Source organism: Harpia harpyja, chromosome Z (assembly GCF_026419915.1).
Source record: "Harpia harpyja isolate bHarHar1 chromosome Z, bHarHar1 primary haplotype, whole genome shotgun sequence".
Taxonomy (NCBI): Eukaryota; Metazoa; Chordata; class Aves; order Accipitriformes; family Accipitridae; genus Harpia; species Harpia harpyja.
In genome coordinates, this window is record NC_068969.1 from 30,742,347 (window position 1) to 30,763,911 (window position 21,565).

A 21,565-nucleotide genomic window follows, 5' to 3' on the forward strand; every position below is an offset into this window, starting at 1 on the left:
GAAGGACCCTGGGAAAGCTGAGCCACTAAGGAAAACACTGCTGAAATTCATCTACAGTTAATTGTTTGTGCACTTCCAAACCCCAAGAAGGGCAGGAATTTGGATACTTAAGGCAGATCTTTTATTCTCTCTTGAGACAGACTGGTTGCTCAACTACAAGTATTTGTAAGATATGAATGAAGTAGATCATTGCAGAAAGAATAATTTCTAAACATTTCTAGTGATATTTATATAACTACCTACATAAGAAAACTTCAGAAATAATAATATTCTATTTCACTCTACTGTGCTATTTTTTATTTTTTATTTTTTTTTATTCTTCACACCGAGGTGGAGATATTACAGAAATAAATAATAACTTTATAGCTCTTTAATCTAAAGCAATTTGTTAATCACTAGATTTAAATATATAATCATGTAAGGATACGCCTTCAATCAGCCAAAGAAGCTGAAAGTCATTTCAGTTATATTCAAGGCAAACACTTAACCAGACTAAACTGTTCTAATTTTTAAAACACATTCTTGTGACACATGACTACAGTAAACAGCTAGTGCTGAACAAGGATCTGTAAGTCTTTATTGATTCCCATTCAGCAAAATATTTCTCTTGGCTTCAGTTTCTACAGCATATTGGATTATTTTGTATTGTTTTTTTCTTCAGTTTCTATAGTATTTTGCATTCTATGGCATATTCACCTCATCAATTTACTTTTTTTTTTTCTGTAAACCAGTAATTACTTTTGTTTATTACAGTTTACCTTTTTTTTTTAACTTTCACTAACACAATCTAAATTAGAAGCTGAACCGTATTTTAAAATCTGCTTATTTTTATCTGCTAAAAATGTCTTTCATTATTGTTAAATAAAACAATCAATTTGTATGAAGTAGGTGAAAACTAGAGGGTTTTCTTCTCTTCCTTTGTCTTCTTTTTTATGGCTAGAGTTTCAAAACAACTAAGGAGCCTAGCTTTAGTCTGTTAGGGCAGTTTGCTGGGAGTGGATAAATAGGGGATTTAGCTGCTTGCATTGGTTTTGTTACTTATACAGTGATGACCTAGTATAGAAGTCATAAACCTCACAAGCAGCAGACCGAGAACCCTGTTTAAGTGCCTTACGGTCAAACTAAGAATCCCCTTAGCGTGTTTTCTCAGTGACCCTGTTACTCTATGATTCCTGCTTGCACACTGCCTATCAAAACAGGAAGAAAAATTTACTTTCATCTGGGATTGGCTGCAACATAATAGTGAAACTGATTCCCACGTGAAAGATGTAATTTCCATTTCCTTCAGAAGCCAAGCAGAGTTTAAAACTTAGTTCTCCTACTTCCTGTCTGACATTTTGGGACTTCTGCAAATGCTATCGTAGCTATCAACGAAGTGAGTCATGATCCTCATAGGTTAAACTCTCAAGCTGCTCCGAAGATGTTAGGTAGTAGTTAGGCAGCAGACTGTAATGGAGCTCTACATGTGTGATATGGAATATATGTCCCTCAAGTTATCACTCCTGAGTATAAATTGACAACTAAAATCATCAAAGAGCTTTCAGGCTAGGTAGAAAAGTATCTGAAAGATTTGACAAAGAGGACAACTGTACTGCTGCTAGAGACACAGGTGAATTTAGGATTTTTAAGTTTCTTCCCCCAAATGAATGACGTATTTCTCTTTTGTATGGTTCAATAAAACACTCAAAGGAAACATATTTCTTTGCTGGACTTTTTTTTTCAGTGGCAAAATTTGTCAGTGTGCAAATACCGGATCAGATGTCAACTTTAATACCATGAAGTTAGTTAACACTCCTCCAACACCCCTCCAAATAAAAGAATTGTCATCAGTTACTAAAATCTCTAAAAATCAGTCAGTCTTACTGGTCATCAGTTGTTATTAATGAATAAAACTGTCCTAAATCAACTGACCTGAAATGCAGATGAATCCAGAAGAGAAAAAAGCCTCATTGTATGAAGACAAGTTATCTGTTTGGGCATAAACTGCATAAATGGACATATGAGAACAAGAGCATTCCACATAGTCTGACGTGTCATCAACCACTTTGCAGAAGCTGCTATCAGACAGCCAGCTGCAAAACAAAAGATTCACAAAGTTGGAAATGGACTTGTGTAATTTACATGGTAAGCAGGCTTGAAAATTGTTGAAATAACAAGTTTTCTAAATGATCACAGAGGTGTTTTGTGTAATCTTACAGGTGCAGTTCTCAGAACAGCACATTTACATGAAATTAAAATATAGTTTCTTTTTACTTTTATGATTTAAAAAATTTGTAAATATATGACAATGAACATTGTTTTCCACTAGAGAATTTTTGTGGCCATGTTTTTAAAACTTCTGCAGGATTTACAGGTCTGCCTGGCTTTTCAAATAGTTTGTTACTTAACTTGCACAATACCTTACCCCACTATGGAGAACACTTCATTTTATACTGCTATTTGTTGTTTTGAAACTAAAATTCTTGTTTTGTTTTCTTTCAGCATTGCTGAACTGAATTTGAAAAAGGATACTACAGGTGACATCCTAAGCCATTTCTAGTGGAAATCACGTCTGCTCAGTGATATAGTGTCTAGATGAAAAGAGAGCATACAGGTAAATTCTGTTGCACCTCCTTTCTGAAGAGAAATAGTTTATATCAGTGACAGTTGGATATAATCCAGTCAGTCTAATGAAATAATATCTAAACTAACTAAATCTCAGCAGTATACAGAACATAATTCTCTCCAAATTCATTTACACTGTGTGAACAGGAAAGACACAGGTTAATTGAATAATGGGGCATTGAAGAGCATATACAGAAAACTTTATTCCATGGTTTGCAATGGTATGAGTAGCAACAAGAATGAAAAATGATCAGCAGTTCACCATTTCTTCTAAAAACCAGCAGACACCAACTTAAGCTAGTAGCAGCAATATTAAAAAAAAACAACAGGAGATGGCTCTTCTGTTAAGAAGTAATCGTCCTATAGAGTTCATTGTCAAAAGATGTGCTAAAATTCTGGGGGGTGCAAGGAAAGACTAGACAAATTTGTGATAGACAAATCATTTGGGGTATGAAATACCCCAAATCACATTCAGCTCATAATGTCACTGGAGAGAATACTATTAGGGGAAATGCTATTTATGCTTGTCCTGATCTTAGTCTTCCCTGGGCATTTACTTTCAGCCACCACTGCAGACAGGACACTGGTCTACAAAAATCCCTAGTCTGCCCCTTAACAGGTTTTTTTTTTTGTTCACTTACACAGTGTCTTTCACAGACCCAAAGAAAAGAGTGGATATTAGAAAATTAGGCAAATTCTGAGCCAGTGGCTTGAAGCAATACCAGAGATGCAGGTTTAATTCTTTACTTTTGTAAGAATGGACTTAAAGTGTTGTCTGATAATAATTGTACAAAGTTATTAATATTAATGAAGGGATGCAATTCTGGGATTTATGGCCTGTCAGCATTGCCTAACACAACATTACATAATCTAAATGCTATTTTGGTGAAAAAAGCCAAAAGTGGAAGTCTGAGAAATGTCTCAGCTAGAATAACTATGCATTTTATTATATGGAAAATAATACAAAGGACAGAAAAAATAAGGAAAAGAGACAGATAGGAAATGGATCAATTTTATACTTGCAAATGATCCAATTGGAGTTATCACATCTCAGGCAGATTCACAGGTTCACGGTAGAAACTAGAAAACTAAACAGATTAATAAAATAACCTTTCAGCAACTTGATTCCAGAGGAGACATAGAGACTTGTGTGGAACAATCCGACTTCCTGTAGCATAAATCCGATAAATGACTTCATTGTTATCTTTCAAAGGGTGTGAACTCCGACCCTTCAAACTCATAGAGAAAACCTGAAACAACACATACAACGTAAATACAAATTTAATATTAAAATTCAACAGTCAGTGCTCATTTTAATCAGATACACACAAAAAATGTTCACATTATTTTAAATACATTTAAGATGTTTTGAGCAATATCTAAATTAAAATACTTTATTGAAAAAATAAATTGCATTATCTTCAAACCTTGTTCTTCAGGGCAAGTTCTTTATCTCCAGTAAGGAACCACTGCTGACTGCTGTATTCTGTGAACTGTACAGATTCACAGTTCTCTTCTTGAGGAGGCGATAACACAACAGACACGTCTAGTAAATGTTCAGGTATTTGAATAGAATCCCCATCTTTTCCATCAAATCTGTGTCCATTGATTTGCTGAGGAAACCAGTTGTGAGCCATTATTGCAATGTAGGGGCAGCTGTCAAGGATATTTTTCCCTCTGTTGAAACGGAAAACCAATAGGGCTGGTAAGTGGAACTAAGTTTCACTATTCTTCACAGAATGACTCTAAAATGTATTTGTAATTAATACTTTATTCCTCCATCATTTTTAGGCTTTATGACATTTAATTGACAGACAGTTTCAGTTTCTGTGAAAAAAAGAGGGGCTGAATTATGTATTTCAGCTTCCCCATTTCCCTTCTGGGTTTTGCTCACCATGACCTGCAACCAAAATCCCTCCGTAGTAAAGCAGGTTATCATAATACTCATCTTTATAACTTGATGTAGAGATGAGTCTACAAGAAGGAGAGGCATTAAAATAGATGACCTTGCTTTACCTCTTTTTCCCAACAGATGATGCAAAAAAACTTGGAATAAAGAATTTGAACTTTCAAGTTCTGACACTGTTCAGGATATTTTTTATATTTATGCCATTTGCTGTCATTTGGCTGAGATGGGCCTCATAATCCCTACAATTTAGGAAATGGCAAGAAAAGTTACATCTCCAAAAGAAGATGAGATAGAAATCTAAACGATGCTGATTTTCTGAGTGAAAAAAGTTGTTTCGTTTTTTTTTTTTCCTAAATTCAACTACCAGTTGTTTAATAGATTCACAGTGGGAGAAACCCACTGTTTAAAACCACCTGTCTCACGAAAGAGTGTCATCTATTTCTGCAGTCACCTATTTCCCCTGCCCATTAGCTTGACCACAGGGTATTGTGCACTGGCAGACAAAACTAGCAATTTTAAAATTATGTTCAAGTGAGCAAAACCAAGCACACAGAAATTACAAAATGCCAGTAGAAATTTTGGGTTACTTACTCTCATCTAAGTGTTAGAACATAGCTCTCCATCATACAATTACATATTATTTTCTTAGTAAGATTAATGAATACTTTTCCGGGCAATATTTGAGCTAAAGGTAAATTCATACATCCCAGATCTCCTGACTTGTCTTGCCACAGCTACTCCCTATCAGTATACCAGTTATTTGTGACACCAGCTCACAGTGCCAAGGTAGTGCTTTGCAAGATTGTGAGAGTGCAACACTTTTTCACTTAGGTAACATATTAGATGATAGACAGCTCCCTTTTCCAAAAATGTCATTTAAATTTTGACTATATTGGTAAGTTGTCATGTATTTCCAAAACATACTATGAATTCAAGTTTACTAACCTTTCTCCTGGTGATCCACACATTATCCCAGTTAACAGGGAAAAAGCAAACTTCTCAGTCACCTCAGCAAGCAGGCTATATCCTCGTGTGTCCTCGCGTTTCGGGCTAGCCAGAGCACAGAGTATCTCATAGAAAAGACTTCTACTTTTATCAGTGAGTAACTGTTTTTCACCTACATCTGTAACCTAATGAGAGGAGAAGAAATCAAACATTTTATGCTTATAACATTCCCTCATGTTGAATGGTTTAGCAATACCTCCATTTTTATCCCAATGTTCACTCTAAAAGTTCAGAAAATTTTCTCCACCTTCTGATCACTGCTGCCAAGGTGTGACATACAGTCTGTGTCAAAACTGGATAAAGATATGCTTACTAATAGGGATTTGATTATTAAAGAAACCATGTGGCATTTTTCATTCTTTCAGAAATCAAAGATTGTTGAGCCCTGAGAATTTTTGATATTATTTTCTCTGTTTTCTGTGTCAAAATGGCAACAATCACAAATGAACTGTTGTTCATCAATATTGTTATACTGCTTTGTGTCTAGGTATTCAAACATTTTCCAGCTCCTGTGCATTACTCCACAAGTCCAGAAGAGCCAGAAAGCTGTAAAACTAGTCCCAGAGTTTTCATAGAACTTAGTGCAATGCTGAAGTGCTCAGCTACCCTGCCAACCCGACTCCCAAAGCTACTGCAGGAAAAAAGGCAAGCTGCATGCCTGGTTAAGAGCACAGCAGACTCCAGCTGGCCCTGGTAGGATTTGCTTGTGTGTTGACTGCAGTCAGCTGTGAAGATATGAGCAAACCTTGAGCCTCACTGTCTTATGCCAGGGCTAAAACCAGTAAAGATGTGGCCTCAGAATCAAGAAACCATAATAAGCTCTATGAAAGTATGGGCACCAAAAAGAAAATTTTGCACAGCAGAAAAACTTGAGCTATAGGTACATATGCAAAATTAATACTGGTTGCTCTTTTCAACCTATTTGATTTTTTATTTCCTGCCACCATCCTAACCAGTGGCAGATGAAGCTCTTCCTTGATTGTGGGACTTTACAACTTCTATTTTTACCTTTGCAGCCTGTGCCCCTGAGTCACTGCTGTGGGTGCTAAGCTTGATCTTATCACAGGCCTACATGTTATTATACTCTTATTATAAAAGTCTTTGGTCATTCAAGAAAGAGCAGGAAAGGTTTACCTTATCTATTATATGCATCACAGCAGTAAGCTGCTCTTCTGTAGTTTCTGTAGCCACTTTGACGTTCAGATTCTGGAGGACTCTGCGTAAAATGGTGTCATCAAGAGGCTGATGCAGTTGATCAATCAGCCCCCAAACTGGCAAGGAGTCCAAATCTGAGACAATGGTGACATTAGCAATACCATACACGTCACCTACTCTGGCACCGCCTGTGGGGTTAGAAAGTACAACCTGGAAACGTTTAGGAAATGGGTTTAAAGATCCTGTCTTTGGAGTCAGGGTCACCTCCAGAAATATATTTCTCTGTCCAGGTTCAAAAGTCAATAAACCTTCAGATCTGGCAAAATCTTGTCCTGCCACAGCTGGAGATATGAAGGTCCGACCAATAGGTTCAGGTTTTTGTAGCTCCTTAAAACAAACCAAAAGAGTTTTAGGTAACATTATGATAGATACAATTGTTCAAAACCAGCTGCTGTAGAACACACATATTTTAAATGGGTAAAATTTAAATGTGTAAAAAAGAAGTCCTCTTTCAAAATGCAGTTAAGAATGATACAACTATTACATTAAATGAAATATCTCCCTGAAATAGCAATCTGTCACTTGTAGTCAGTGACAACCTAGGGGAAGATTTATATATATTGTCAACAGTAAACAGGATCCCTCTCTTTCTTTTCCAGAACAAAAATCACAAAGCTTTTCTGGATGAATAGATATTATAGAAATGTTAGCACATCTGTAAGGTGAATTCCAGAGGGATTGATGTAAGTTTATGTCTGCAGCATGAAGTTCCTCAGTTCAGGGTACAGACAAGCATTACAGATACATAAAAACTAAACAAAAGCAAAGCAAAGGTTTTGGAAATCTGTGCCCAAACTAGTACCAATTCACGATATTTTCAGTCCCAGTATAAATACTTAAAAGAAGAGCAATCCATTTAGGTCCAAAGGCAAAGCAAACACTATAGAACACACATGCAAGGCAGACAGATGAACTTATCTAGGAATGCTATATGGCCTTATTTCCCTGTGAAGCAGCACTATTTTTACCTTCCATGAGGTTTGCAAATACTGTTTCATTCTTCACATTCTTGCTCTTTTTGTCAGTTGCCATAACCTTGATATTATATCTGGTAATATAATAAACTTTCCTTAAGTGGAAACTAACATTCTGGGCTATTATTCAAATGTGTGATTTTTCAATAGTATCTATTCATTTAATAAGTACAGATTTTTACTGACTCTTAAGTACAGGTCTCCTACTGTAAAAAGCAAGGATTTTTATTTGTGAAATACTAGACCCCTTTTGAAAACATTTAGCTTTTATCAGTTTACTTATGGAATAAATCAGACATTTTTTGAGTTCACTGGACAACTTGGTAAATCAATGCAGTGTGTATCTGTTCAAAATTGCTCTATACCATAATCACATCATCTGTGTAAATTCCAGTGAGAAGTTTGCTTTTGTTTATCCCTTCCAACTGAGAATTAGGAAACAGGGAAATAAGTGGCAATAAAAGCATTAGTGACAAGAACAATGTTTAAGAAACCTTTGTAGGAATGAGATAAACATCTGTTTCCAGTTAGTGCCTCACACTTCCTATCTGCCGTGACTTCTTATTTCACAAGTATCAATAGTACCCAAAATTTTGGTACTTGCCCATGCACCCTCAAAACCCAAAAATGTCCAAAGAAGGGCTGTTATATAAAAAATACAAACAGATAAGGAATTGCCCCCTATATTTTAGCTTAAATATACATCAGGCAGTAGCAGTTTCTTCTCCATTTAACAGCTAAATTATAATAAACTCCTGGCTGGAAAGAATGTGAAAATTTGTTACCACACAATCTAACTAAAACACTTGCCAGCTACTGTATAATAAATGCATGGAAACACCATGTAAACCTAAGCAGTTAAAATAGATATGCATGTAATATAACAATAGAATGCAAACCCTTTTGTTATAAAAGGTGAGTACAATGCCTTGTTAGAATAACCCTCCCCCGAAATAAAGCTTTTAGGCATAAAATCCCACATATTCAAAGTAGATCAGGCTAAGCACTATTCCAATGCAATGGCAAACTTGGAGGAATCCCTCTTGCAGCCTGTGACCCGATGTTGGATTCATAACTATAAGGAAGTGGAAGGAAACATGTTTTTGCAGCTGTGTTACTTTTCTGCCAAAGGAGAATCTTCATCATCTGTCAGTAATAATGAGGTACTTATTTAGAGATAAAAGGGTCAACAGTTAGGAGAGCCTGGTGTTACAGCTGTAAACATAACAAAATGAATGGGGATGATAAAACTGACTATAGAACATGAGGTTTTCATTCAGAAGAACAATTTTCAACTTTAGTACTTCAAGAACATGGAATAAAATTTGATGAAAGTTCTCTCTCTCTTTTCCTAAGTGTGCTCTGTGTAACAATAAAAGTGTGACCTAACACAGCAAGCGTGTTGATATCTGAATCTTGTAGTCATACTCATCATGATAAAAACTTCATTTCAGAGAAAGAAGCCTCAAAAACTGGAGTCTCATAAGAACATTAGAACAAAGAAAGAAATCTATTTAATGCCTGACTGACCGTGGTCTTTGAGGCTACTGGAAGGTACTATGAACAAAAGCACTCTTGACAATGCAATAAGAACAAGGTCTTTTTACTAAGGGAAAACCAAAGAAGCTAGACCATATAGGCCCAGCAAATGTTTGACCATTTCCTGGAGAAATGCTAGTTACAGTCACTTTAGAGAATGAACAATGATTTAATGACAAAAATAATAATAAAATTAAGTTAAATAATAAAAATAATAATACAAGTCTTACCTGCATGCTGTAGCTGACCATTGTTGTTACGGATGTACTAGAATCTCTAAGCACTTGCAGACTGATTAAAGTTGTCTTCTTATGAGCCACAGCAAAACGAGATCCCACAGCAAAATATACTAAACCACGAGGAGCATCACTTTCAAGGACTGTTATAAAAGCAAATCTGGCACTGCTGTTCAATGCAGCTCCTGTGCTTACAGCATACAGCTCAACAAAAAAATATGTTTCAAATTCAGGTACCTGTAAACGAGGAGTGATTTTCATATCATTATAAGACCTACTGATTACTTTCAGCTTTAAAAAATATATATATTATTTTGTATGCACAATGGATTACTTGTACTAACACTTACCACAAGCATGCTTCCTGAAATGTGCAGTAAATACAATGAAGTATATCCTAAACATAATATTGCAACAGGCACCACTCTGTTATGTACACTAATGAAATCTCAGGTTTTCACATGGAACTCATTGCAATAAAGTAGCTATTTATATACTACATGTATTGTGGCTGTAAATCTGCCATAATATATGACAGTAAACTCTCCAAGAGCTCCAAATTCCACATTATGGATTTACATAGATGTACATCTTGTGAAGAATTTGCTCTTTCATTTTCTTTTTGCCTTACAAAAAGGTATGTACACACCCACTCACCTGTGGAAAAAAACTGCACAGAAGTCTAAGAATGCAGTTTTGAAACTGCATTTAATTAACTTGACTGTATTCGAGTACTGAACTCAAGCAGAGTTCTGAAAAACATTTTACATACAGCCTTATTACTTAAACACTATCATGTTTATGCATGTTTTTACAAGCAAGTCTCAGTAGACTTGAATGCTTAACTGCATTTATTGAAAATCCCAAGGCTTAGAGATACTATCTGATAGACTTTTGTGAGGCTTAAGATATAGAGAAATCTGTTATTCTGGAAATACAGACTGCTGAATTTTAGTGTTCATATATCAAAGAATTAGCCTAGTCAATTCTACATTCTTAGTGCTTGTTTATTGAAAATAAGGTAGCAGTATTAAATTACAGTATGACATTTGATTTTGTACCTACAATACAAACATAACATGTTTACAAGTAGAAATCTGATTACTAAGATTCCAGAAATCATTGGAAATATGTTATTTGTATCTATTACATGCAGTTGTGAAGCAGCAAACTTGCAAAAAACAGTAGTTCTTTACAAGACAATAGCATTACCAAAAAATGATGATCACTGAAGACAATTTTTTTGTTAGTAAATATAGCTTTTTGTTTCAGCTCTGGATTTTTTTAAATCCTACTTTAATTCTAGGAAAGCAGGATTCAGCTCCTAGCTAATGAAGTCAGTACAGCTGACTAAGTAAAAACTTTCAAAAGCTAGAATATGTCATACCATATGCCCTAAAAAATGTAAAATATTTATTGAATGTATTTATTACTCCATCATTTCATAACGTATTTGTTACTAATTTATAAGCTATCTTATGGAAGAACTGGAAGAAGAATTAGGAAATATTTGGGGGGTTAAATAGCATATATTTTTAATTGAATTGTTAAGTAATTCTTTAAATGGAATGCTCTTGACTAATTGATGACAGGCACAAATTTACTGGAATGCCAGAGGGAAATTTAGCCTTCCATTAGCACCTGTTAGAGTGGCACATGCTTGTGCTTCATGTGGCACAACTGCATGTCTCTGCAGCTGCTGCACTGCTGTCATTAAATAATGATATCACTCCTTTGGACTAAACAGGTTCAAAATTCCAGTTTACTCAGCAAGGCAGCCTGTGCCGCACTCATGTATATATTTTATTCATTGGCTCTGTAATGTAAAAATAGCATCTGAAGATGAAGAAGAAAAATGGCCCTCTTGCTGAACCAAGAGAATGTACCCTGTTCCCTAGTGGGAAATCACTATTTCCCACATCGTCCACTTTGCATTATTTTCTCGAATGTAGTCAGAAAAAACATGGAAACCTTCTCATCTTGTCATTTTCCATTCCCCAGACCTCAGCGTTGCCACCAGCCTGGCTGTTAGGATAATTTCTTGTCAAGTTTCAAACCCTCCATTCTGAAAGAATGGCAAACATTAATCCTTCCTTTCTTAAGGGACTACTCTAAACACTAGGTGTTCACACAGAAATATTTTTTTCCTTCTCTTTTCAATAAAAATGACTGAATGCTGTGCTTTGTGTTAATTCAATGATGTCTGCATTTTTGAGTGCCAGCTGGGCCTCTGAAGGCTCTTAGGCTTAGGCATACCCAACTGACAAATGCTAAATGGCTTTAGTGGATGATGGCTGCTAAACTGAACTTCACTACTCACAAGATGGATGTGCACAGTGACAGATTTTAAGACACTCAGAAATTCTTACGCAGCTTTATGGTGGAGTAGAGTTTTCACAGATCATTGTGCTAGATTTAGGCATGCAAAAGTTGCAATAAAAGTTTTTTGTTGAATGACTTGTTATTATTTACAGGATATGCTTCCCATAAGCCACCCTGAAAAGTGCTTTGATAGATGAAAAATTTACTGTGTGAAGGACAAAAGTCCAGTATACAAATATACATCTTACTGAAATAACTCCACTCTTTTTTTCTTATTGTTCTATAAAAATTCGAGATCTGCAATTTACTCTTCAAACTAAATACTCATCTCCTTTCCAAAATTCTATCAGTCACAATGGAGGTAGTACAAGCCTGTAAATAAACATGTGTTTGCAGAGGAGCTGAGCAGAGGTCAAGTTACCATCTTCAAACTGCACATCAATTCCTCTGGATCAGAAGGTTTTTTTCATCTTGATAAACTGCAATTCAACATCATAGTGCTGTACACAAATGAGCAATAATTACTTACATTATCAGGTTTTATTTCAATGGAGATGTTGCACATTGTTTGACCTGCCATGCAGGTAGTAGTTCCCAGCACAGATACAAGTTCGTTCTCCAAGTTCACACCATCTTTCAGAAGGACAACAGCTGTTTTATTAAAGGTCACACACCAAAAGATCTTCACATCTTCAAAAGCCCTATAAGCAAATCAAAGGAGTATACACATACTGAAGGAGAGCACGATTGCTTTAGGAAACATAAACTATAAAGGTAACATGTTTTATGTTATTATTCAAAACTTACACTAGGGAACAAACTGCTTTAGGATGAAAAATTCTCTCTTTTTATTTAAATTCCTTCCTTTAAAATCTGTTTAGATTACCAAAAAGTAACACGGGAAGAAAATAAAGCAATTACAGACACCCAGATTCTTCTCAATTTTTGTTTCAGAAAACATGAGATTAGCTGAATAAGGGACAGTGGTGCTTGGAAGACAGGGATGTGCCCAAGTACTTTTCTTAATACTATAGTAACCATTTGTCTGGAAAGCAAGGCAGAATTTGTCTTTCCTATAAGTTTAAGGAACTTAGTGTACTTGAGTATATTTGTTTAAAGTACACATAAATGTGCAACATATGTATGTGTTAATTAGAAAAAACATAGTATCTGTGTGAGTGAAGACATAAATATAGTACTGACACTTAGGTAACTTCTTCATTGCTCATTTTAGTATTCATACTTACTTATATTACACAGGGAGATAAGAATTTGAGTTACACCTTTAACAGTGCAAATACTTTACCTTAAGCAAAACTTTCACACTTGCTGCCTTACAGTATAAGTTGGAAAATACTTGTTTTTTCCATTTCTGCTTTATAACAGTATAGTGACAGACCTAATCACATTCTCAACTTAAAAGCCCATTTGCCAAATTCTGGGAAGTTATTAAAGGTGCTGAAAGGCGAAGATTTATCATAAAACTCTATGATAATGTCCTCCATTAACAGCAGCTTCTGTGATTCAACACAGCATACTACAGAGTGTGGGAATAGCACTTGAATCAGCTGTTGCCTGCACCTGTTCGGTTGCCTTGTGACAATCAGCAGCACCTCTCTGTTTTCTGAGTCTTCATCAAGTACAAGACCGCTTTGTACTTCTGGAATGAATCCCAAAATGCCATTTTGGAGATCACTTCCTATACAGGAAACAGTCCATGAAAGTAATTAGTAAGGAAGTTAAGCTGAGACTACATTATAATTTTAATATGAATAACTGCTAAAAAAATAAAAATCAGGTATCAAAAGCATGCTGCAAAGTACCACTTGGGGACACCTCAAGAAAATTTATTTTAATATTTCTATTCTTAATTTACATTCCATACTTATCTACAACTTCAAATGTTGGCATTTCTAAATTTTATTTTAACCAGTAGAAAAAGTATTTTCGAAAGTAAATTCCTTATGAGAGTCCTGCACATAAGCTTGTATTTTCAGCAGCATTCAGCAAATTGGCTGAATTGTGTCCCTTGACTTCAAGAGACTAGGTGTTACAGTAGTCTAGAACCGTGCCAAATGCCTTGCTTATAATGCCCTTATGAGATATCACTTCAGCTATTATTATTTTATGTTTACCATAACCCTTAAAACATATTCTTTCCAAACAGAAATGGGCCTCAGCATGCCCCTAGATGGACAGCATTGCCATACTAGGTTATGGGATAAAGATGGGCTTCCAAGGACATGACTTTAGCTTTCTTATTCATCCCACCCATAATGTTGTTGAACACATTCATTTTCCCAAATCATTACATCAGCTTTTCTCCTGCATCTTTAATTCAGTGTGTGGAGCTAGAGAGCTGCAAAATGCTGCATTGTTCTCATGGGAATGTAAATAACTTCAGCAAAAGAGCAGTGGGCGAAAAAAACCCCAGGGTTAATGAGGGGAAACTAATGTCTTCACAGTGTCACATTAAATCTTGCTTCTAAAGGATTTCTCCTTACAAGCAGTGATGGCTTTACTCTGCAGTTGAAAAGGCAATCCACTTCCCACCCAGTGCTTATTAAATGTCAATATATATACTGAAGATTAACAGAAACAGCATGTTTGCTTATGTGCGTGCACAAATATTTACCCTGTGATATCTATCTGTACAGTTAAATGCAGATACACGCTTTAACTCTTCTCCTTAACGTAAGTTGTCTCCTGACCTTACTTTATGTACTCATTGTGCTCAGCGTGTAACTCGAGAGCATGTTAATACATTTCTGTGGGATTCAATACAAGTTCAAATTCCAGCCTGCGCCTATGCACATACTTCTCCAGTTGCACATATGGGCAACTGGTTACTTGCATGGTGAATTCTAGAGATGGTGCACATAAAGGGAACGTGTTTTGTATGGTCTGCTCTTGCATACGTAATTTTGGTTCCTGCACACACTCATCCAACAGCACAGTTTAATCCTGGTTCTCAATATCCACCTTGGTTTTTCAAGACTATCTAAATACACAAAACTTCTAGTATATGTTGGACCTTACATATAATTTTCTTGATTAGCCTAAACTGTTCCAACTCCCAACTTGATTCTACAACTTAATCTATCTTGTGGTGTAATTGGTTTATATTCAATTGATAAGTCTGACAATAGATATCTAAAAGCTAAATGCAGTGACTGAGAGAAAAATTCTTCCCCGATGTCTATGTAAGCCTATTCCTATCCTCCATCCCCAGAAGCAGAGGATGACGACACTGCAGATAGGAACTGCATAGTATCAAAGAACGAAAACAGAAACTGTTTTTTGTACTTTGTACAAACCCCATACAATGTAAAAGTGACAAAATGGCAAAGAAAAACAAAAAAGCCTGCAATGCTACTACATCTGCAAGAAAAAGCTTAGCGTTTTCCCTTCATGAAGGGGACAGAGATAAGCAGCATCTATAAACGTATTTTGAACTATGTTGCTAAGGGATGCAGGGTGGGTTTGCTGCATTAGACACTTCCTCTGATCTGGAAAACTCAAGATTTGGGAATAGAATACCCTGCTTATTATCAAATAGAAATCCAATCTTTACATGAAAATTGCTATGAGAACATACAGTTATTTACTACTGTTGAATTCAGATGTATTTACAAATTTTCTAGGGGAAAAAAAATACTACCTGCAATAATTACTGTTGCAAAAGCACCAAATCCATATTCATCCTTTCCTTCCACAATCTGAGCTCCACATTGAGGATTTGAGAGGAAAACATAAAACAGTTCCTGTCCTTCGGGCTCATCATCATCAAAAATTTTTATGGACACCTTGTTTTCTCCTTCTCCATCCAGCAAAGTCAGAGTGACTGACTGTTCCTCAAAATCTTCTCCTTCCACTGCCCATGTGAAGTTTGATTTTTGATAAACATTTCCAAAGGGGTGTGAATCTACTCCACTCTGTGCACTCATTCCCCCAAAGGTTTTAACAGTTACTTCAACATCACCAGTAAAACCCTTGGTCCTTCTGATATGAAGTATCACTGTATTGAGGGTACTGTTGTTTGCATCTTCTTCAACATAAATAAACTCCGGCCCCAAACTTAGTATTCCATGAAGAATATCATTAGCCAGGATATTAACTGTTGCAACACTGAAAGCTGGATTCAAACGTGGACTCCAGGCAGGATTCACAGGTTGAACATCCAGAATTTCCACAGCAGTCAAATTTACAAAAAACAATTCCTGTGTTTCAGACACAGTGTCATCAATTATTGATATTCCTATCACAGCACTTGTCTGAAAATGTAAAAACATAAGCTCTCCATTGTAGATGGGTATAAAGTCCTCTAGTGGTTTGGCACTTCCTGGAATGGTCTGATATGTCAATTTAGTGAGATTACTTTGAAAACCAAACAATCTTTGGACATGTAGTGTGACTGCCTGAACATCTTCTTCAACTGAAACAGATCTTGAGTTAAGAGCAAACTGGAAGATCCCCATTGGCTCAATTTCAGCTACTGTAAAACCTGATCTGAAACAGAAAACATATCAAAGTTGAGAGAGGAAATATGAAGTATGAAAAGTAAAACACTTAAGCAGATTAATTTCCAGTGAGCAATCAATGATGGCTGTAAGAAATTGGATTTAAAAAATGTGTAACAGTAGAGGGAAGAAATAGCAACCATACAAAGCAAGATGTAAAGATGTTCCCTGAAAAATGTTTTTCCAATGATTGGATCAAACAGCCCTCCACGGGCTTAATGCATCCTGAGTCAGCACAGGATACAGAGTAAAGGATAAATAAGGTCTTCCTGAGAAAACAGAGAGGCAAAGGGCAATATGAAGTCTTTCTATTGTGGACACAGTGCAGGAAGATATATCAAAATACAGCCACTCTGAGTAATACCAGTTTTAACTATTGAACAAACTTCCTGTACCAAGGGAAAACTGTGGAATAGACAGATGCTAGCAGATCTACAGTTTTAGCCAGGAAGCTAGAGAAGGAAGGGAAGTTATTTTAAAACTTACCATGGGGCTTTGAAATACTACCTGTCCCCCCCGCAACATTACTCATAGTAATTAGCCCTATTATCAATATCCATTTAAGCTCTACTTTTTTCATATTAAATATATCCCCTTCTTATTAGAAAATAAGCATAGAGACTCAGACTCTTTGCTAAACTTTGGGTCTTACACTTACCTCTAGAACTGACCCATTTAGTGCTAGAAGCTACCAAATGGCACTACAATTACGGTGAGTGATTTTGGTTAACAAACTAGATCCCTTCCACCACTAAGGGAGACAAAAACCCTTCAAAATAATTGTCAGCTTTACCTCCTGTGGAATGTAGTGTTAAGTTTTCTAGGAAAGGTCATTCTTGTATATTCAAGGTATTTGACTCACAGGGTCAACAGGTGCTGTGAGGACACCAGTCCACAGGACAGACAAGCCTAGGAGAAGGGGTCAGCCTCAGGAGTTTAGTCATGCAGTTCATTCCTTACTTCCTTCAGATTTGCCAGTGTAACTGTAATATTGTGAAGCCAATACCTTTCTTCATACGCAGTGTTACTCTATGTCCATTCTTTTTATACCACTTTTAGGTATCAATGAGTAAGAAAGAATGAAAAGATAACTAATGAAGAATAACAACTTAGCTGAGATGGAAAACTACATTAAATGTAATGGGTTTGTTTTTAAGAATAAAAAGGGGGATTTATATAAATTAGGTATTTTCAGAGCATTTCTTGTTTCATTTTATTCATTTTAAATAATGTTTGTTGTCCAAGATCTTCTAAATGTGGATTTTTAGGGGCACTAATGAAACCTGTTAAGAGTTGCTTTCATTCTTCAGCTTCCTGGCTACAACTGTTGATCTTGGTTCTTCACTTTCTTCACTGTCTCCATCGTTCCAGACACATTCTAGGCACCTTGGATCCTAGTGATATGAAACACACTGCAATTGGAGAAAAGTCTCAGCTCTGATCAGGTCAGATCTGCAGTACTGACACTTGTTTCCACCTGAGACAAGACATACAAATTTATCAAAGAAGGCACTACAACTTGCCAGCTACCTATAATTTAACAGGGATTTGTATAAGGTATATGCCTGTACACAGGTCATAATTTTCGCAGCATCTGTGTGACTCAAAATTATAAGTAATATCCTTACCTCAGGCGAGCCCCACCAGACACATTGGTGTGCACTGCTGTTAAAGTGATGGCAAATGACTCAGGTTTATTTAGGCTTGGAGTAGCCTGAAATGAAATTACTTTACTTTGCTCGCCAGAGGAAAACACAACAGTACCTGAGGGAAGAGAGTGAGAGAGAGCACGAGTCAAGATCACTAAATAGGAATCCTCTTTTTACCTGAGAATGTGCTGAGATAGGGACTTTAATCACAATTCCACTCCCTTTAAGGAAGAAGAAATCTGCATGATAAGGGTCTTTCCTATATAAATCTGTCCTTCAGGGGCATAGCATTGTGCCTACCTCCCAGACATGTATCTACGAAGCTTAGTTCTTTTTTTGCTCATAAAATAAACGTATCCCTTACAGATAAAAATTAGACCATACAATTTTGTTCCAATGACTCTTCATTAATAGAGGAAGCATGTACAGGTACAAATAACCAAAAGGCGGTGTCACCACTTATGCAACTTTCATAGCTGTTTCCTCAGACAAGTACTTACCAAATGGAGGAGCAATACTGCCTGGCTGAGCAAAGTCAGTGATTAGGTCTGGTGGGTATCCTGAAATCCAGCTAACTATTACAGAGCCGTAAACTCCTTTTCTGGTTATGACAGCCTGGCCTGTCCCTACTACAATGTCTGTAAGTCGTAAAATCACAGATTCAAAGCCAACCTGTAGAATCATAGTAGATTTTGTTATAGAAAATGGAATAAAAATGGGCAATACCATATATGAAAGTGTACTATATACTGTAAAGTAGGCATTTTACAATAATTATGCATGCATATAGATGTATGTATGTACAAATATATATGCATGTGTGTATGGATATACATACTTCCTTCAAAACTCTTTAACAATACTTCTAAATCTTAGATTTCTGACAATTAGGTCTCAGGGGGAAGGAACCAGTATGACTGATATTTCAGTACTTAGAACACTGAATATAGCATTCTGTGTCTGTTGTTTAAAAGAAAAAAAAAAAAACAACCTGTCCTTAATGCTCACAGGCAATAGCTGTAGTACTACATATATACACATAGGTCTAAAGGAAATTATTAATTGCTTATCCAATGAAAAGTAAGTTGTTGCCACATGACATTGTTCACAAAATTATTCTTGCTTAGTATGATCTAGTTTTCTTTTTGTTTGAGCAGCAAATGGGACTGAAAGGGTAATTCGCACATTCTAAAAGCAATGATAAATGGATATATGGTAGTAAACAATGTTTACAGAAAGACCATTTGAATTAAGTTCAATTACAAATTAAAATACAAAACAGTGCTTCAAGACAATTAAAATCATGAAATAAAAACTTCAATAAAATTTAAGAGAAAAAAACCCAGCATGTTATTGTCTTTGCCTGACATACAAAAAGGGAACTTTAGCACATATGCCACATCAGAATAGGCAAATTCTCTTTTCTCACACTCATAGAAAGTAGACAAATTAAAAATTTCCCACTCAGTGATTAGCCAAATGTACTGTCACCTGCATTAAAACCCAGCATGACCTCCACCTCTTTTTGCACGTAATGCTGCATACATGCTGTTATCTATTTTGGGGCTGCTATACTTAAAGGAATAACATTGTCCAGAAGTAGTTATTTTCCTTTAAGTCTCAGAACTTCCACTTCATGTTAAAAAAAGTATAAATTAACCATAATATTTACACTATTTACATTTTATAGATGAAGAGAAATTTTCAAACTTTATTAACACGTTTCTGTAAGAATTTGTATCAGAGAAAAGATAATATACAGTAGAAGTAATAACTGGAAAAGTCTTGTCAGTCATTAAATTGGTTGCAATGATGAAAACTTTAAGGAGTCAACTGAATTCTTATAGCAGCTATCTTTGTAATGAAGTGTATACCTTTCTTCTGTGGTAGAAATGTCACACTGCAGCCAGTCTACTGACCTGTGAATTGGCAGCTTCCTCAGGAATAAGCAGAACAGCAGACTTTGCTTTTCCTAATATTTTAGGCACATCCTTGGCACTTCCCCTAACCAGGCTTACATTAATCAGTTCCAGAGTAAAATTCAAGCCCAGTAAAATAAATGCCTATGAGAGAGAGAATTTATTTAAAAAGGTAGAAATTTAATTCCACTAAAAACACGCTATACACCAGTTCAAAGAATTAAGTAGAACAATCTGCAGATTTTGTTCTACTTGTATACAAAAGGCAGTGTTTTCAAGACAAGTGTTTTGTTTACTATGTTTCTCAAAAGGAATACAGCTAAAACATCAATATTGTGAATGTGATTTACCAGCAGTTTGTTGGAATGTGAGTTTGTAGAGCAACTATTGCCATTTTAATAAATTGTACCTAACACAGTGGGCCTCATCTTGATTTTAATCCTTAGGACTAAAAAGACGTAAAATGGATGTAAAAGAATGTAAGTATGGATGTAAGACTGTAATAATAATAATAAACAACCAGGGAACACAGAGAACTGCAGGTAAATTTATCTGCTGCTTCATAAGTCAGCACTGACAGATCACTATTTACAATCCAAAAGGGAAACTTGAGAAAATATTTGCATACATATAATAATAAAATATTGAACTGATAGTAAGAAAAAGCAATAACAGAAGGAAACACTGAATATTTGAACAGACGCATAGTAGTGATTTTGCAATTATTATCTGAAAATGTGATACTTGAACCCAGTTCTATTCCATAAATAGGAAACTCATAATACTAAAACTCTCTTTTCTGCTTCTTCACAGTGGATACTATTGAGACTTTAGTACTTATTCCAGCACATATGTATTGTGATGAACACAAATGGAAACAATTGAAATCACAGGAGCTAAAAGGATAATACAGACCTGATTGCTTATTGGCACTCTTTTCACTCCAAAGCTGGCACCATCTTTTACTGTGAGGTATCCCACCTCATTCTCAGGTTCAATTAGCATTTCTTCATGATGAGACATGATATGATACTCAACGATCACTTCTCCAAATGCCCCAGCATGCCGAGTTACATTTATCTGAACATAGCGATCCAGGTTTCCCTCTATGAATACTGACTGCTGATCAGAGTACAGGGCAAACACTCCATAAGGATCATCATTTGCAAACACATTGATCTTTGAAATTCTTTTCTCTTGGTCTAAATCTGCTCCACCTTCTACTGAAATCAGCTGCACCACATAGTTTTCATCCAGTTCTGGAACATCATCAGGTAACAGGCAGATAATTATCTCAGCTGTACTCTGCTGGTCAGCAATGACAACGGATCCCTCTGTCCGAAGAAAGTCACCTGTGATGTCAGATTCACTACGTATTTCCCAGTAAACCTGAAATGAGTTTAGAAAATGCACAAAACAAAAGAAAGCAAAATTACCCACGGAGTCAGAAACTTTCATGTTCAGCATTCAGTATAGATAGCATATGGAACAGATTGGTTTTAAGTGGGTTTAGGTATGCAGAGAAAGAAGCACACAGACTATCTTACAAAAACATGTGTTGTTCCTCTAACACTACTATGAATGTAAAGATTTCCTTTGTATATCTTCAGAAGATTTATGTAAAACTATATGGAACATCTGAACAATTTTTTGAAATTATTTCTATTTTTACA

The 21,565-nt window shown here is 35.9% G+C and overlaps 1 protein-coding gene across 3 annotated transcripts in view; it reads right to left on the reverse strand.

Annotated features, from left to right (window-relative positions):
- Positions 1-21,565, reverse strand: part of ADGRV1 (adhesion G protein-coupled receptor V1) — a 295,859-nt gene that overhangs the window by 162,140 nt on the left and 112,154 nt on the right. For 2 of the 3 annotated variants that reach the window (XM_052777368.1, XM_052777366.1), the window contains 13 exons: positions 20,808-21,281; positions 19,893-20,036; positions 18,474-18,645; positions 17,953-18,088; positions 15,466-16,313; positions 13,386-13,503; positions 12,334-12,505; positions 9,477-9,719; positions 6,653-7,060; positions 5,459-5,643; positions 4,032-4,281; positions 3,715-3,854; positions 1,912-2,072 (listed from right to left, as the gene is read on the reverse strand). In XM_052777368.1, the coding sequence (XP_052633328.1) occupies positions 1,912-2,072; positions 3,715-3,854; positions 4,032-4,281; positions 5,459-5,643; positions 6,653-7,060; positions 9,477-9,719; positions 12,334-12,505; positions 13,386-13,503; positions 15,466-16,313; positions 17,953-18,088; positions 18,474-18,645; positions 19,893-20,036; positions 20,808-21,281 (3,451 nt within the window). Of the gene's footprint in view, positions 1-1,911; positions 2,073-3,714; positions 3,855-4,031; positions 4,282-5,458; positions 5,644-6,652; positions 7,061-7,339; positions 7,782-9,476; positions 9,720-12,333; positions 12,506-13,385; positions 13,504-15,465; positions 16,314-17,952; positions 18,089-18,473; positions 18,646-19,892; positions 20,037-20,807; positions 21,282-21,565 lie in introns of those variants that run through there. The other variant, XM_052777369.1, reaches the window with a different exon arrangement.